This window comes from Mizuhopecten yessoensis, unplaced genomic scaffold (genome assembly GCF_002113885.1).
Source record: "Mizuhopecten yessoensis strain PY_sf001 unplaced genomic scaffold, ASM211388v2 scaffold10641, whole genome shotgun sequence".
NCBI classification, from domain to species: domain Eukaryota; kingdom Metazoa; phylum Mollusca; class Bivalvia; order Pectinida; family Pectinidae; genus Mizuhopecten; species Mizuhopecten yessoensis.
The window spans coordinates 761,371-780,572 of NW_018408648.1; the positions used below are offsets into that span (position 1 = coordinate 761,371).

Consider the following 19,202-nt stretch of genomic DNA (forward strand, 5'->3'; position numbering starts at 1 on the left):
TCACTTACTGTTTATTGTTGTTGTTTTATTTTACATAATTTTTTCAACATTTTCTATTGGCTATTTAGTTGTTTAGATATTTGAAAAGTTGTCTGAGGAACTTCATAGCTTAATTGAAATCACACCTGATACTTGTAACTAGGTATCACTGATACTAAACTGAAATAAAAAGTATGGTTTTAACAATTAAGATGGCAAAATAAATACAATTTAAAAATAAGATGATGCTAGAAACAATGACATTTTTGACATGCACAACACCTCCTGATAAGAGTACAAACGAATCTCAATTTAAGTTTTAAGATTTGATGTAAATGTGATTATAAAATAATTTCGAATCAAGAAAAAGAACTACAAATAATTGACCAAGTTGTCAACAGAAAAGTGATTATTTTCCTTACGAGATGGATATACAGAGATTTGTTTGCATTATCTTCAAACCGCTGCCACCGAAACACAAAAAAAATCACTCTTCGTTTTTAGTATACAAAAATATAGGAATATATGTTAGTATTTGTAAAATTAGATAATATAATTTAAGGTTGATGTTTTTTTTGGGGTGGTTTTTTTTTTGCGCATTTTGACAGTTTATATAACGTTAAGATCAATTAATTGTCCAAACATGTGCACGCGGACAAAACATGATAATAACGTTAGTTCGTAAATAAAGTTTTGTCATTCAAAAAACTGAGTTTTTTCTCTAACTGTTTTGCTTATTCTAAATGTTTTATTTAAGTAAAAAGTAAAACAGTTATATTATATTATCACATTTCAAACACATCACAAAGTCACAAAGTTAATACAAAACAACTAGCACCAACCTAAGTGCATTTTCGAACATAGTCAACGCACAGTAAGCACTTCCATTTGATCGTATGCGTACGCGCGCGCGCAACTCTACCGCTGCAGATTGAAGCGCTCACCCCAGCAAATGATAAAAGCTTAATTCGTTTACCATTTGAACTACTAAATACTGATGACGACAGATGTCCAATATATTCGCCGGATGAACGAGTATGAAGCCAGTATTACAGATACACCAAAGCAGACAGAACCAGACAAGCTATAGGTTACCTGGAGGAACAACTGCAGATGACCCCAGCTTTGTCTGTTTCAAGAATTGACCCAACGTTTCTCCTCCAGAAGTCGAATGTTGTCTGTTCTGTACGATACCAGTCCCTCCGAACGTTTTCTTGTATTCATCGTAAAGGGCGGATATGTATGTATTTGACATTCCGTTTACATTTAAATAATCACCAACATTTCCCGGTCCTTGACTACCAATTCCACTCAGTTCTAGACCTCTAATGCCCTCATGTCCTTGACCTGCGATGCCGCCCTGTGTTTGTCGCACAATGCCACCTTGTCCTTGACCTGCGATGCCGCTCTGTGCTTTCCCCACAATGCCAGCTTGTCCTTGACCTGCGATGCCGCCCTGTACTTGTCGCACAATGCCAGCTTGTCCTTGGCCTGCGATGCCGCCCTGTACTTGCCCCACAATGTCACCTTGTCCTTGACCTGCGATGCTACCATATCCTTCATCTGTTATACTGCCATGTTCCTGACCTGTTATACCGCCGCGTCCTTGACCTCCAACACCACCATTGCCTTGTTTTCTAATAACACTTTGTTTTTGACCCAATTCTCCGCCAACCCCATTCGTCCATTTCCCCCCTTGTCTATTTACACCAGCACCGTTAACTCTTGTACCCCCTTGTCCACTCATAATATTATTCTTCAGAGTATTCAATTGTCCAACCATATCATCAGTCACCAAACTTCCCCTTTGTCCATTTATGCCGGCACCATTTGCCAACGTACCTCCTTGCATACTCAATACACCACCGTCTTCCCAGTTAACAGATTGTCCATTGTTAAAATGAACCTTTTGTCCACTCTGGCGGTTTGTCAACTGGCCATTTATCATTTGTTCACTGTCTCTCGCTCCACCGGTTATACCTCTTCCAGAACCAAATTGTGTACGAACCCCACCGTTTACACCCCATCTGGCGTTATTTTGTCCGGTCCTTATACCGAGAGAATCACTGCCAACGCCACCTAGCCCAGCACTATGTAAGTTCTGTTGCAAACCTCCATGAATAAGATCGTATAAATCAGTCCCGTTTTTAATTGCACTACTACTGCTAAAACTTCCTGAAACACCTACTCCAGCAGGTGTTTGAACATTTTCAAACGCTTTATTACTACCACTGGTCCCAAGCGCTACCGACATGCTTCCCCCACTCCCACCGCTGCTTAACGCGCTAACATGATCGCTATTTGCACTGAATGCGGTAATACTGTTCGTACCTTGGTTTCCACTTTTGTCGTTGACGCCAAATACTTGCAGTTTAGGGTTCCAACTGCCACCATTACCTTGACTACCATCCAAGTTAATTCCATTATTACCATATCCTCCCTGCTGTCCAATTTGCCAAGCACCATTTTCGGCCACACTTCCAGCACCGCCTTTTCCGAAGCCATTTTGTTCAGAGCCACCTACGGCCCAACCTCCAGCACCACCTTGTCCGAAGCCATTTTGTTCAGAGCCACCTACGGCCAAACCTCTAGCACCGCTTTGTCCGAAGCCATTTTGTTCAGACCCACCTACGGCCCAACCTCCAGCACCGCCTTGTCCGAAGCCATTTTGTTCAGAGCCACCTAGGGCCCAACCTCCAGCACCACCTTGTCCGAAGCCATTTTGTTCAGAGCCACCTACGGCCAAACTTCCAGCACCGCCTTGTCCAAAGCCAGTTTGCCAAGCACCACTTCCGGCCATACTTCCAGCACTGCCTTGTCCAAAGCCAGTTTGCCAAGCAGCGCCTTTTGCAAATCTTCCAGCACTGCCTTGTCCAAATCCATTCTGTACAGCACCACCTTCGGTGAAACTGCCTTGTCCGTTTGCACCATTGAAATGCAATCCTTGCCCATTCTGACCGACTCCCCATTGTGAACCGGCTCCGCCAAGACCCTTGCCACCCGACGAACCGAACCAAACCCTACCTCCCCCAATGTCTCCACCCACAGTACCCCACTGTCCGTTGGAAACGCTATTTGTATTCCATTGACCTCTGGATTGTCCATTAGACCCAGCGCCGCCAAACATCCCACCGTTCTCTTGTCCAAGTTCACCCATACCACCTGTTCTAACCTGTTCACCACCACCAATTGTGCCACCGTTCGTACCTCCTTGTGAGCCACTCTGTCCTTCAATTCCCCATCCGCCTTGTCCGCCAGCCCAAGCTCCGCCTTGCCCGCCAGCCCCAGCTCCGCCTTGTCCGCCAGCCCAAGCTCCGCCTTGCCCGCCAGTCCCAGCTCCGCCTTGTCCGCCAGCCCCAGCTCCGCCTTGTCCGCCAGTCCCAGCTCCGCCTTGTCCGCCAGCCCAAGCCCCGCCTTGCCCGCCAGTTCCAACTCCACCGTGTCCGCCAACCCAAGCTCCGCCCTGTCCGCCAGCCCCAGCTCCGCCCTGTCCGCCAAGCCCTTGTCCGCCTTGCCCGCCGATCATAATGCCGCCTTGTCCACCAGCCCCAACTCCGCCTTGTCCGCCAAACCAAAAACCGCCTTCCCCTTGTGTAGACATACCTGTTCCACCGTTTTCGTTTCCGATTGAACCGCTATTGTACCCTCCTTGACCTTGTCCGTTACCCCAAACATCATCGCCAATTTGAGAACCGCCTTGCCATTGTCCGCCAGAACCTCCGTATCCGGTTTCGCCAACATTAAACCCGCCTTGCGAACCGCTCTGACCTTGTCCGCCAAAATCTGCGCCCCAGTTTGACCCACCGTTATAACCACCTTGCGAGTCGCCTTGTCCTTGCCCGCCTATTCCGCCCCATGATCCTGCGCTACCTTCACCCCAGGTGTTCATATTAGTACCTCCTTGTGAGTCACCATATCCATTTCCGCCTGCGCTTCCGCCATTGGTAAAACCATTTTGGCCGTTTCCGCTGTTCCAAAAGTCGTTAGTTCCATGGATGCCAACATTTACACCAGTTTGAGAACCAGTGCCACTACCCCACAACCAACCACCGTTTCCTGCCCCTGATCCACCATTACCTTGTCCGTTTCCGCCCCAAAACCAGCCTTGACCTTGACCATTGTTTTGACCTTGACCTCCATTAACTGATCCCCCTGAAATTGAAAAGTCGTTTCCAAAAGAGCCGCTTCCTAATAACCAGTGGAAGAAACTATCGAAGGTGAAGCCTCCCTGGCCTCCTTGGCCACCTCCGTGGCCACCTCCTTGGCCACCTCCTTGTCCACCTCCATGGCCACCTCCTTGGCCACCTCCGTGGCCACCTCCTTGACCTCCTCCATTACCCCATCCTTGACCCCATCCTTGACCCCATCCTTGTCCAGTCCCTGTTCCACCTTGACTTCCGTATGTTGCCATCAGCCAGTTGAGCCAGGCGTTCCACTGACCCTGACCCATACCACCACTACCACCAATTCCACCACTAGCTCCACCGGTTCCTCCTATTCCTCCACCAATCTGCCATTCGGTGTTGATCCAGTCGATGCTATAATTTCTTTTGTTCAAGTGATCTAGCCATATATTCTTAATAGTGGCATTCTTTGTAGCAAAAAGGATATCAAAAATCCAACGTTTATCCATAGACCCTTTCTGTCGGTCGTTGCCCAATGCCCATGTTAGTTTGCCATCCCATTCTGGACCCGTCATTCCGTTTTCTCTGACAAATTGATACCACAAATCGGCTATTATATCAAAAGTCCTGTCATCCATGCCGCTGTTCCATCCTCCGCTAATGTCCCAACCGGAATCGGTAAGGTTCAGAGACGACAAAAACTGCCTCCAGTTCTGCATAGTAATGTCGACATGGATGCCACTATGTTTCCTCACCCAATCATCTACTTCCCTCATCATCAGTAACTGCAGGAGTAAACGACGGGTTTTCACCCCTCCTTGCATGTTGCCGATTTGTCTAATTATCTGCCGAATGAACACGGCACCATTACCAGACATTAACTGCCGTAAGATCTGAATAGCATTTGTTGACTGCGGCATAAATCCGAGATGATACAGTAGAATCTGGAAATCAGGCGATGTAGCCATCTCAACCATAATGGTTTCCATTTCGTTTTCTGAGGTAGCTGCAAACATTCTTTTAAACATGTTCATCAACGTTACAACTTTCCAGCTTCCACCAACAGTTGAGTTCCTATTCCATCCCGTCTGGCTGTCCCACTTCCACAGGAAGTCACCTTTCCATCCTGCATCCACAGGATATCCACCCATATCAAACCGATTCTCCCATCGGTCGAATTTGAACTTGAACTTTAGGGCAAATTTATCAGTATAGTCGATATTTCCTAAGTTCCAGAGATTGAGATAGGAATTCCCATTGAAGTGGGCGGTGCCGTACTTTGTCTTGCGGACAGCGAAGTTGTTGATCTGTGTGCTTTTGCCAGATTTATCCTTCATGTTTACATCGAAATTTAAATGCACAGATTCCATACATTTGTCTGCAAAACAGGAAAAGGAGGACAAGATTTGTTATTTGCAATTAACAGATTCTTTTTACATATACAACTCTTTGATTTTAAAAATCTGTGTTTTATTGAGAAAATAAAATATTTTGAATTTCTAGAATTTGTCCTTGTTAGGAGGGTGAATATATTTTTAATATCGGCCTTCAGAGAAGTTATCTTTCCTACATTACGTTTAAATTGTATCGTACTTATTTGGATAGTAATACTGATAATTTCAAACCGTCAATTGAAGGGAAATATATAACAAATATAATGTCAGATGCGATATTGTCGCGTTTCATTGAATGAACATTGATTAAGATCATATGATAGTTTGTTATATTCTTAAATAAAGCTTCGTGCAGATTTTCAAGAATATTTCACTTTTTTAATTTTGAATAATGAAGAATAGTTTTAGCACTATTATTGCCTAAGATAACTGCTACATGTATAAACAGACAATACTGACACGTTAGACAGGGAAATATTTGCAGGTAAATATTGTTGTAGAAAGATGGAGGCTGATGTGTTATTTGATGTTCCAAAATATTTAGTAAAGACATTGATTTACCTGTAGGAGTTACAGGCACGTAGTTGGACGTAGCGATTACGCAGGTGCAGTAGCCTTTGTCAAATATGGTACCAGGAGCACACCTGCGCACCATCTTTCCTTTCCCAGGAACATTCTCCAAGTAAAAGCGGCCATCCCAATGGACCTCCTTGTCGCAGTTCGCTACAAAATATAAAGAAAATATCAAGTGATGCATTTTATAACCATAACAGAATTTCTTTATTTAAACGAAAGCAATTTATGTAACAAGTCAATATTGCTCTTCAAAAACATGTTTAACAAAGATTTCTTGTCACAACTTATTGTAAAATAAAACTAATATTTTTTCTCAGCAAAATTCATTCGTCATTGATTACTAAAACAAATGATATTGAAACGATACCTTTCGATCACAGTCCAATGTTGACTAGAAGTATGCAATATCCAATTTTGTTTGATACCCATACATATGTTAATAATACCCATATCTCATAAAGACCTGAATTCTTCCGGGGGGATGTTTTTTCATCTGCATATCAACAGGCGAATCACCACTAATTTTCTTTACGTTTATTAATATGGGATTCCTTACATGTTTGTACGATTTGAGTTTGGTCTATTGTCCATTTAGTTTGGTCAATACCAATGACATTTTATTGACCAGCCAGATTACTCACGTGATATAATGAGTCCACCATCTGGTGGGCAAGGCATTTTACAGGCCATGCCCCTCATGCAGCCCATGCCCTCTACGTAGTAGGTCCCCTCGGGGCAGCACGAGGCCACACTGTATCCCTTCACACAAACCCAGTGCGATCGACATCCATGATCTGCTATACCGAGCGTAAATCCGTCTGGGGCATTAATGCAAGGATCTGAAATACAAACATATATAATTATCTCACAAAAATGGGACATATAAAGACAATATACTCCAATTTATTAATGGTATGTCCATAGAAGGGAATAACTGGATCTTGTTCGGGTGGTTTCTGTGCCGTACTTCAACTGGTATTGCACTTTAAACGAGCTTGGACAAACGGACTAAAACAAACCGAAAACAAATCAGCTTCAAGAACACAGCATTTATAGATATACACAGTGGATAACTTAGTCAGATGTGCTGATCTACACGTTCTTGGCTATTTAATATTTGTATGCAATATTTTGAGTGTTATGAACATTTGAGTAATATACGCAATGCCATTACCCTGTACATTTAATTAGAGGAAATAATTCAAAGACGGGAATGGCATCAATACAGAGAGAATATAACTTAATACTTATAGAACAACAAATTCAGATCGTTTCAATTTGTTTAATACACAATTTTAACTACACCACCAACAACAACAATAAAATTTATTAAACAATAAATTATTTTCATAGAACTCATTTTGTCCTTGGGGTTTTTTCATGAACCATACTACTAGCAATGGTATCAACAGGAACAATTCTTGAAAAGTGGATGAATTACGATTATAAGTTACAATGTATGTTTTTGATTAAAATAACAATTATTTAAAACGAAGCTATGCCAAAGTCTTACCTTGTGGACACATAACATTCATGGAAGGTCGGCACGTGATGGCATCCTCGTCCCAGAACTGACCGTATGGACAGACCTTTACCGCTCCAATGATTCTTCCACCGTCCCTCCAGCATTGTACGTATCTGGTACAATCTCCAGGATAGGGGTTAAAACCGGAGTCACTGTTCATCAGACATCCAGCACACAGCTCTACAACGTCAACACATGTTGTTGCATCATATTGATAAATAAGATCTTAGATAGCACCTGTCTATCAAGACCACTATACCTGTATGTAGTATCACCTGTATATAATATCACTTGCATATAACTATCACATGTCTATAACTATCATCCGTCTATATATTTCCGACTGCGTTAGTTTTCTCCGTATTACTCTGTATTTCCCCAAACACCTCCATGTCATGTTGCTCTTATTTTGATCAGATTTAACCAGTGGTTAATGAAAAAATAAAGGTTGCCATTAAGAAACAAACGCTTTTAAAGCACAATGAATCCTAAAAATATGTCAATCTTGTTTGCCTTGTCTACTGTTTGATCCAACATTGATTAAATTAAATTGACAAATTTCATGATTGTTGCAAAATACAGAAAGTTGAATTTTTCATTTATCCCCTATTTATATCTATCTATCACCGGTCCTTATATCAAACTAACATGTTGATAGCAGCCAACTGGCTATTATCTGATAATAACAGGTATGACGAACTTTAACATTTTAATAGTAAGGTAATGGTACATTGCCATGCTTTTCATGAAATATATTTTCTCGGGTTTTCGAAACAATGTTTATTGCCGGAAATCAATTCTGAGGCCCAACATGGACACACTTAAGTCTCCGTTTGTCTGACTCAAGTTATCGCTCCTTACGTGTAAAATCTGGCGCTGGAGTAGAAACTGGAGGAGGAGGTGTTGTTGTTGTTGTTGTTGTTGTTGTTGTCACTGGTGTAGTTACAACTATGAAATAAAAAGAAATATGTCAACAATATAAGTTGAACACGAGCGATTACAAATACGAAACCAAACCTCTACCTCTAGATCTTTATTGAGAAATATGCATTCTAACAAAATTCACTATTTTAAGCAATGTTTACCGGTTTACTTTTTCTGGATTTTCTTGGTAGTGGATTTAGTGGTATATTATTGATTACAGATCAGTAAATACATTTTCAATAATATATAACTCCAAACTATGCTTTCCTGATCTTTACATTGATTTAATTTGTGTATTTCGCAGAACTTAGTGATGTAATCTTCTAAAGATATGAAAACATTTAATTTCTTCATTAAACTGTTTAACTACAACTAGCCTTTAATGAACTTATTATAAAAAAAAAAAAAAAAAATTGAAACAACAAAATGCTAAAACATAATAATTATCTTATATCCAACGCATGCATAACAAAGTGCTTACAACCACTATATAATTATTACGTTATTGAAGATATTGATAACACTTTACACAATTGCACTTAACCAGTCTCATCAATACAAGTAATAACTGGCATTTTCAAATTACCCCAAATGCCTATTCAAAAATGTAGGCGAATATTACATGAACCTTAGGAAAACGTTAACAAACTTTTACAAACAATATTCAGAATAATTATATGTTACTTGCTTTCACAGATCATATCTCGAATTCTAGGCATCATGCTTTCCAGGCGTTTGAAGTTCATTGCTCTGAACAGCTTTTGAGAGTCTGTAGCGATATTAGCAAGTTCGCCAATGTTGACCTTTGATCCTATGCCCAACGTAACGAACTGAACTCCCTCATTTTTGGCCAGCTCAGCCTGGAGTTTGGTATCGGCCGGAGTTGTAGATTTCTGGTCAGTGATTAGGACTCCTTAAATATGAAAATAAACAACAGAATACCGAAATGTCAATACTCAATAACTCCTGCTTAAAATCGATAAAAGTAGGGCTTAATATAAACAAATGAAAAAAAAATTACATGGAAGCCCTTAAAAAGTATTTCAAAAATGTAAAGAGAATAAGACCAGGTGTTCCGGAAGGTTAAGCAGACTGCAGTATTTTTTATCCAGATGAATGTCATTTTAGTCTAGGATGAATCACTCACTAATATCCACAATATGAGACGGTTGTACGATATTGGGGTCTATTGCCTATGGAATAGATAGCTATTATTGATATATCTATCCACAGGTCTATCTGTTTCCATTAATTTAACTATTGCTGTTCCTTATAATTAAAAGTATTTGTTTGGAGCCTTATATGCACTGACTGGTCAGTTACGGAGTGCACAAAGTGATGTTTTACAAGTTACACATGAAGAGTACGTGCAATAAAAACTTTGACAAGGTTTTTTATTCATTATTTTCATAATTATTAACAAATAGAAAAAAAATGTCCCGATATACTTGAAATAGATTTTGAGGGTTTTTTTCTTCTAAATTTGGTCCTGTATGATTGTATTGCTTAGAAGGACAGCTAAGACTTATGCAATAGCGACCACGTAGAAACGATCATCATCATACATTAACATCACACTCTTCATACAACGTTACACAAATTTGCACCCGCAAAAATGTCTAAAAGTCTCTTTATTTGACAAATGTTATTTTCGTCAGAGAATTATATTTCAATGTTAATAGTTATTCATAGAAATATACGAGATCAATAGTTCGGTTTTACAGCATAACATTTGTATTACAGATATCAAGCGTCGATGAAAGATTTTTTGGTGTTTGCCTTGGATATTAGTTAGTGAGTACATTAACCGCATCGGGTTGTGATATGAAGATATTGTATCAACATTTGTTTCTCCTATTAACTTTTACTTTCTTCAGTGACCTTATGATTTTGACGGATCGTTATGAACAAACCACCTCCAAGCACATCCCACTACGACCACGATTTTATATTGACTTCATCTATGCTAAGATTGTAAGAGTAAATTACTAAATGTGACTGAAATGGGTCTGATGTTTCAATCAGGCATTCAACTCACAGCCTCTGAATCTGAGAGCGCAACGTACCTATCTTTGGAGCACCACCTCTAGCATGCGTTCTAAAGGCCTCTCGAATCTTGGCTAAAGCTGAAATTTTAAAATACACAAACATTGATACACGTACATATACTAGGACATATGTGTATATTTAATACAAATCTAACAAAAAATATAACAATCTCGCTTTTTATACATGTATGCATACACACTTTTAATTTCCGATTTAAATTCTTATTCAGTTTTGACTATAACGATGTTTAGAAGCAATCCAGGTTTTAATGGAATTGCTTTAATTTCAGTTAAACAACTAGGATTAAGAGAAAATTGTGGCTAGCTTCGCATGAGAAGATTAAGTTGTGTATATTTTACTTAGGTTTAAATGTGCCAAACGAAAAAGATTGGTGTTCTGAAAAGGTTACGACCTTTCATGTCTAATGATGTTCTCAGTAAAGTTTATCAAAGTATAGTTTTCCCACATTTTATCTATTGTTCTGTAGTCTGTATTGTAAGGTCAACTAAATGCAATTGCGCCACATTTCCTAAGACTTTTTATGTTCACCAGTTATTTTACGTTTTGACCATAAACGGCGTCACCAATGAAACTACTAGTACAATCGCACTCATTTTTGATCCCCTAGCAATTTCCCCGTGTTCCATGTTTTATGGTTCCTTTTAATATCTCTGGTCTGTAAATTCACCCGTTTTATTCCACGTATACTTACCGGCGGCAGTGTTAGCACCGCCCCTCGGGTGTGAGAAACTGTTGATATGATTCTGTACGTCAAACACCTCTTTAAATGGCTGAAGTGACATGTGATCCCCCACGCTGCTGCTGTACACGACCATCCCGACGTGGTGGGCTCCCCTATTCACGTATAAGTTACGTACCAGGCTACTCACGAACTTCTTGTTCATACCCCAGTTGTCGTCCTTGATGTCATCTGAACCGTGCATCATGAACATAATTTCGGCCGGTACCTCACATCCAGGATCTAGAAAGGACACGGTTACGATATCGTTATAATGGGTTTCATGGCCACCTCGCTCATTTAGATGAATTCATACATATCTATGGATTTCCGCACCTTTGACCTTGAACACTACTAGTGAGTCTGTAGAGTACAGCAGTCTTCACTTTACCTTGGCTGTTGCAAGGACCCTTATCAACATTTATGACAAAATGGCCATACGATGCAGCGAATTGTTCATTTGTTTGCCTCTTCCATTGACAAAATAAAGTTTACACTCGAACAGCTTTTTCGTTGCGGTTTTTTTCAATATTTACTTTATGTGAACAGGAGAAGTACTTGAATGTGTAAAGGAATAGTATAGGAAAAAGACTCGATTACTGGAAGAGATCACGATATCCTTTCATTATTAGTACAAATTCAATTAGTTGGTATCTTTGACAATTCTCTTGGAAATTATATATATTTATAATAATATGTAATATATTGTTTTTGTTTATAAAGCATATATTCATGAGTATACACGTTTGTGTAGCAATAATTTCAGATGGCATGAAAAAATATGAGAACCTTAAAATTGTGACTACGTTGAACGTTTCACGCCCCGGATACAAAGATTCAAGTCATAAAAAGACTTTGTTAGCATATCTCCGTAAAGAACACGGCTATGATGCTAACTGTAGTGTTATTGACGTATACCGATGCAGGGGCGTGGTTAGCTTACAAAAATGTTCAAGATTTCAACATTCCAAAAACTTTGTTTTGAGTTTACTGCCAACATTTTTGTAGGTGTCATTACAACCAATTTGAACTATTTACAACGGATTTGAGACATTTTCGTTTCGTTAATGGTTGAACAAATGTCTTAGACTCCAAAAAAAAGTTGGATAGATTGAGAAACCTAAAAACCATGTTTATAGACCTTATGAATACATGTTATTGTTACTGCTGTTTTTCAAGGTAGCATAACATTTCAATAGCGCATCAGAGGTATACACATGGGTGTGGTTAGTATGCCTGTGGCCACATGGTATGTTTCACGTCTATACTTACTTAGGGTGCTGTGACACGAAGAGTAGAGCATACTGATCATCACATTGTATATGTCTACATTTTACGTGTACATTACATAGTTGTATGCTGAATGGTTGATACATGGGCGTGGTTTGTTCATTTACTAAGATGAACATCTAAATATCACGTGATACAGTACTCACATGGCTGCAGGGTGACTGGTGGTGGTATGGGCGTGGTCACAAGCTGGGTGGTAGAAGTCGTTGTGATGACTGGAAAAGGTAAACATAATAAACGTTGAAATTATATCCTTTAGTATACAGATAATGACAATATATTTACATAAAAGGCATGGTAGTCGAATTGATTTTTTTCTTCACGAGTTAGGGATACTATTTTAACTATTACAGGGTTTTTTCAATCAAGGACAGACAAAATTAAACTGTATTCCACTGTTTGCTCAAAGCTCACATGTGTTTGACCAAATAAAATATTTAGGCGTTGTTTAATGTGTTCACAAGGAAAACAAGTCATATTGCTACAAAGCAAATGCCTTTGCCATACTTCAACTTAAAATATGTATTTTTCGTATCGATGTAAGAAAGGACCATATGTATTTTATTTTATTTCTATAAAGTAAAATTTTGACATCAACACGTTTTGCTTTTATAACTTAACCTACACGCCAAACCGTTGTTTTCGTATATATTTTAAAGTTCTTGACAATTGCAAAAGGATATCTCTGGATGAAACGATTTAGATGACATAAAATCGATCCTTACATAATAAGATTGTTGCATTTGCAATTGTAAAATGGTAGGAGACGAGCAGTGTTGGACTCCTAGAGAGTCAGGGGTTTAGCATTTGCCCTGTGCTTAGATGACATGACTCAAGAGAATCATGGTGTAAGCCTTTGCTCTGTGCCAAGATGACATGAAAGAGGTCAAAGAAAATATCTGCTGTTCCAGCTTCGACAATTGTGCTGTATTTCTATTTCCGTTTTACTTTTTTGGTTTTTAACTTTTATGCTTACTTTTTTCTTCTTTTCCTTATTAAAAACGCTCTAACTCTCTACTACTGTTCGACCCTATACGACCTAATTGTAATGATGAACCATTGAGATTTTCTTCTCAAATATAGTAACTGATATTATAAATCATATCAACAATCGTATATTATGGGGTGAGCTCTACAAGGGTTAAGATTGAAGGTCACGCAATTTTGAAGATAGAAGTAGTTGTTTTCATCCTTTAAAACGATAAGGAAGAGCGGGATTACTTTAATATAGTGTAAAACTTGATATTTTTGAGGGTGTAGCCTCAGGAAAATAGCACTTAATTAAATATAAACCGATACATTTTCAATGGAGTGATTTATTCACCGCTTCTAATCTGTCAAAAATAGTACAAATGATACGTACGAAATACTTGGGAAAACTGTTTTTAACACTTGAATTTAAGAGATCCAAATGTAATTAATCTGATGAATTTTGTAATGTGCTGCTAAGTATTGTGAGAAAGTACCGACGGACACAGCGCATAAAGTGTGGGCAATAGTCCAGGTCCGCCCTGCGCTTGACAAATGACCATGACATCAAGACGACGAGCATGCTTCATCTCTGTCATACTGCTCTTGAGTTCATAGGCAATTCCAATGATTGAAGTTTATTTTCTGCCATGAGGTGGCATTGCTCTAAAAATAGATTGCCTTTCGGCACTCTTCGGATACGACCTGAACACTCTTGGGGCTGTACATGTACCGGATATGCTTCGCACGAAACAATATTTACAATATACAGAACTGCGAGCTGGATGACAAGTGTAAACCAATTACTAATGACTGTCGAATCGTTTGACAAAACTGCCTGACTCGTTTACATTCGTTTCCCTCTAGTACTTCATATTTGACCACTGTGTACGTTAAATACGTCTATAGGGCGTTGACAGAATATACATAGCCAAAGACTGAGGATTATGTAATCAGTTATCAAAATGTATGGGGTATCCAACATCCCTTTATTTATTTATTTAACTATATTTATTTAATTTTTTACATGAAAGGTTGACTGATTTTTTCAAAAATTATGTTCAGGAATGCAAGACTAAATATTCCTCAGTAAGAATTTGAATTGTTAATTTATAATTAATTTATAAATCAATGTGTATGGATAACCTCGTCTGTGTACTTGCTGTAACATACAATATTCACAGTATTCTTGTCGCAGTTTGTTTGTTTGTGTTTTACGTCCTAATAACAGCTACGGTCATTTAAGGACGTGCCAGGTTTTGGTGGTGAAGGAAAGCCGGAGTTTCCGGAAAAAAACCGCCGACCTACGGCCAGTACCTGGCGACTGCCCCACGTAGGTCTCGAACCCGTGACCCAGTGGTGGAGGGCTAGATATAGTAGAATGTCAGACGCCTTAACCACGTTGCCATCGTGCATCGTTGCAGCCAAAAGCTGTCCATTTGTAACATCATAAACGTTTTTTTCTGATACCTTTGCTGTTTTCTTCCTATACTTTGGAACTCTTTAGACATACAGTTTTGTTCATTTGACCTTCAGTGCCTCGGATGAGTACACAATGGTCTAATCGCGCAGTAAAAAATGTTTACTTGATTCGGCTCTCTGTATCATCTTACCTAATCCTCATTAAGTGATCGCCTCATTCGTATTTCTAGCGATTGCGTAGTGGTTGAATAATGGACATGATTCATAGAAATCTGTATTTAGTTTTATGTTTAGGACACATCACCAAAAACTGCCTTATTCTTCTTTTGGTTGTTAGGATATGTACTAGGCAGCAATCACGGACATTTCCAGTGTTATGGTCTCTTACGTCTCTGTTAAAGTTTGAGCAATGAAAATAACTAGAATATATAGGGTCCTATTGCTCATCATATAAAGTGGGCGTTTTATGCTATTTCAGTGAAGGGTTGTATGAATTGTATTACACCCAGTGTTATACCATGCAGCTTTGTATACATATAGGGTTTTTTCTTTTCCAGACTAGCTATGCAATAACTGAACACGACGAAATGGAAGTCTATTTTTACGAAGAGGCATATCTATTTGCGTGTAAATATTTCCTTTGTTTATAGATTGCCCTAGATTCATTGCTTTTTAGTTCGAATCACTGTTTTGACAATTAACTATTCTCTTCTTTTTGTTATCATAGTTTGTCTATCGGCTTGTAAACAAACACAAAAAAAAACAGTCATTATGGTAATATACTTTTGCAGACTTGTAGCGTCGTCATATCCAAACCTAAGATTTGTTAACGTAAGACCTGCACTTTCACTCCTTTTTTAAACATGAATGGTTTCAACAGAAAAATTCAAAGCAGCCAATCGAATATCCCGTGTTTCCCGAACTCTGATTTATCCCCGACCACTCTAAAACCTTCGTATTAAACCTATTTATTCGTCGAACAGTTAGTTACACCTATGTATCACACCTGTACTGCATGAATTTACATTCTTTGATGCAAAGACGGCAGTCTACGCTCATTGTGTTTAATTAGGGGATTAACGGCAGTATCATGAAGTATCTGTACCGGTACTTTAGTATTTCCCGACGATGTTTTGACATTGATGTTGTAGCAGAATTGTTCATTCACTGGGTTTGTAAAAACAATAGTTCTGCATAGCAATATTTAGCGGAAATCGCATAGATCTATTAAGAAATTCAAACTTGAATACGTCGTGATTGCTAATTTAGTTATCAATCATTATTACAGTTACAGGGGTTCAAGATTATCATCATTTTGTCAATAATCGAAGGGTTCCTCTCGTTTGGATATTTTGTTAAATGGTGGCAGCTTTATTAAACTTCTTTTTTACTTCTATCATCTACTGTCCGCGATATTGCACTGTCTGTCTGCCGTCCCACCTAGTCAAATCATGACGATGTCGGACGAACCTCGGATTTGTCATTTGTATACGTTTATACTAGTATTATGTTATCTATGCTTCATGTTTTGTTAAATCCATAGCCTGTTAAAACATAGGGAATGACGTCAAGCCGATTTTTTTGCTTTCAATGTGGGAGAAATAAGATATTCAATTTATGGTTATCGAATATACTTTACAATCATATCTAAGTATTACTTAATTGGTTTAAGTCACAAACTCATTCCATTCCTCTGTATATAGTACGGGTATCTTGCTATTAGGAGAACTTTACCTTTTGATCAAACAAAGAGAAACAAAACAAACACTTACCTTGACAAATCAAGTTTCTCAGTGTCACTATGATCTGTTGCAGACCCTGGAAATCTGATACGGTAAATAGTTTTCGATCGTTGGTTGCGATTTGACTAAGTTCCTCTCGAAACAACTGAGATCCTACACCAACAGCGATCACAGTGATTCCTTCCTTCTTAGCCAGACTTGCTTGGGCAACCGTCCTCTTAGGAGACGAGGATTTACCATCAGTAACAATGATCATCACTTTTGGAGCGTTTGCACGACCTTGACTTGCAAGCATTTGACGCATGCGCTGTATGCCTAATGCGGTATTTGTGCCGACCTTTGGTTGCTTGAGGTTGTTTGACAAAATCATGAGCAGTTCTTTCGGCTTAAATGGTGTTAGGCCAACCGTCTCGCCAATGATTGTACTGAAGACGACAACACCGACGTGAATCGTATCCCGGCCGACAGCAAGGTTATTGATCAGACTAGCGATGAAATATTTTTGCTTCGTCCAGTCAGCGTCAGCAATACTGTCCGACCCGTCAAGAAGAATGCCAACATCAGCAGGTACATTACAAAACAAGTCTGTGAATCAAAATGACAAAAATGGAGATAGCAATAAAACAAAACTAGAACCTTCTTTCCTGAAGCTGAAGATGAATGTTCAACTCAATCTTAGATATGAAATAAACGATCATCTAAAAATATTTACATTCTGTATGCTTAGACCCATTGACAAAAATTACATTCATAAATGCATAACACAGGTGTTCATAGAATCTCAGCACGTGGAAACTGATAGTAACCTGATCACACTGCGTAGTAATACACTACAAAAACTACTCACTCGGAACGACCGACCTAGATGCTTAATTCTTACATCTTAAAATATTATTGAACTGTGCTTTGTGAAATATCCACGTATTTACGTGTCCTGTGCTACAAATAAACATTGAATATGGAACTACATTTTGTTGTGTTATTGTTGTTGACGGTTGCTAAGATCTCTCACGATAGTGTCACATTTCCCCGCGAAAAAACACTGTTCTCGCCACTGCGTTGCACCCGTGTATAAGCAGGAACAAACCCTGTTTATTTGTTTTATTCGTTGTTATATCGATCCACTGAAAGGATTCGTCAATGTAAATATAAGGAATGATATTTATTTTTTCAACATTTATGAGGTCATAACAACAATGGGTTTTTGGACATATTTTACATGAATCGCTAACGCGATTCATTCAATATGTCCATAAACCCATTGTTGTTATGACCTCATAAATGTTGAAAAAATAAAAATCATTCCTTAAATAACTATTAGATAAAGATAAACGATATATATATATGTAACTGTAACAGCACAATGTATGAGAGTTCATCTTTTGTGGTATTTTTGTTCTATTTCTAAGAGACGTGCACGCTTGCATAAAACATTTTCTGAAGACAGCTTTAAGGTTCCTTAATCAACAATCAAATATACTCTTACCATCAGGTGGAGGAATGTATGTCGGTTTCTGTGTTGTCGTGGTCGTAGAGGTGGTGGTGGTGATGGCTGGAAACATAAAGACAGAAACACATTATACGTTTTGTGACAACACATCCATATTTTTCCCTAACAACATTTTCAATACTCCTCCATTAGGAAGCATCGGAAACAAGCATAAACTTATTTCAGATCATCACATTACTGTTCCAATTACATATAGACATACATAGATATATTCCTGTCTACTGAGGAATGATATAGAAAGCAGTAAAGGATATCACCATTAAACAGTAATCTGACAGAGACTTAGTTATGTTACAAGACTGACGTGGATAGGAATGGAACAGCTTTCTTTAATACTTTATATTAACATGTATTCAACATAAGTTAAGTTTAATATTTCATATTAACATGTATTAGACATAAGTTACTTTTGATACTTTATATTATCATGTATTAGACATAAGTTAAGTTTAATACTTTATATCAACATGTATCTGATATAAGTTAAGTTAAACACTTTATATAAACATGCATTAGACATAAGTTAAGTTTAATACTATATAACAACATGTATCTGATATAAGTTAAGTTTAATACTATATAACAACATGTATCTGATAGAAGTTAAATTTAACACTTTATATAAACATGCATTAGACATAAGTTAAGTTTACTACTATATAGTAGCATGTATTAGACATAAGTTAAGTTTAATACTATATAACAACATTTATCTGATATAATTTAAGTTTAATACTATATAGTAACATGTATTAGACATAAGTTAAGTTTAATACTATATATCAACATGTATTAAACATAAGTTAATTTTGATACTTTATATTATCATGTATAAGACATAAGTTAAGTTTAATACTTTATATCAACATGTATTAGACATAAGTTAAGTTTAATATTTTATATCAACATGTATCTGACATAAGTTAAGTTTAATACTATATATCAACATGTATTAAATA

General features: G+C 38.2%; 1 protein-coding gene across 1 annotated transcript in view; it reads right to left on the reverse strand.

Moving 5' to 3' along the window:
• LOC110461617 overlaps positions 1-19,202 on the reverse strand; it is a 39,349-nt gene that overhangs the window by 4,923 nt on the left and 15,224 nt on the right. The window contains exons 6-16 of the mRNA XM_021515159.1: positions 18,220-18,285; positions 16,764-17,318; positions 12,747-12,815; positions 11,284-11,553; positions 10,589-10,648; positions 9,211-9,435; positions 8,460-8,546; positions 7,587-7,778; positions 6,715-6,912; positions 6,059-6,220; positions 1,075-5,481 (exon numbers count right to left, since the gene is read on the reverse strand). Of these exons, the coding sequence (XP_021370834.1) occupies positions 1,075-5,481; positions 6,059-6,220; positions 6,715-6,912; positions 7,587-7,778; positions 8,460-8,546; positions 9,211-9,435; positions 10,589-10,648; positions 11,284-11,553; positions 12,747-12,815; positions 16,764-17,318; positions 18,220-18,285 (6,291 nt within the window). The remainder of the gene's footprint in view (positions 1-1,074; positions 5,482-6,058; positions 6,221-6,714; positions 6,913-7,586; positions 7,779-8,459; positions 8,547-9,210; positions 9,436-10,588; positions 10,649-11,283; positions 11,554-12,746; positions 12,816-16,763; positions 17,319-18,219; positions 18,286-19,202) is intronic.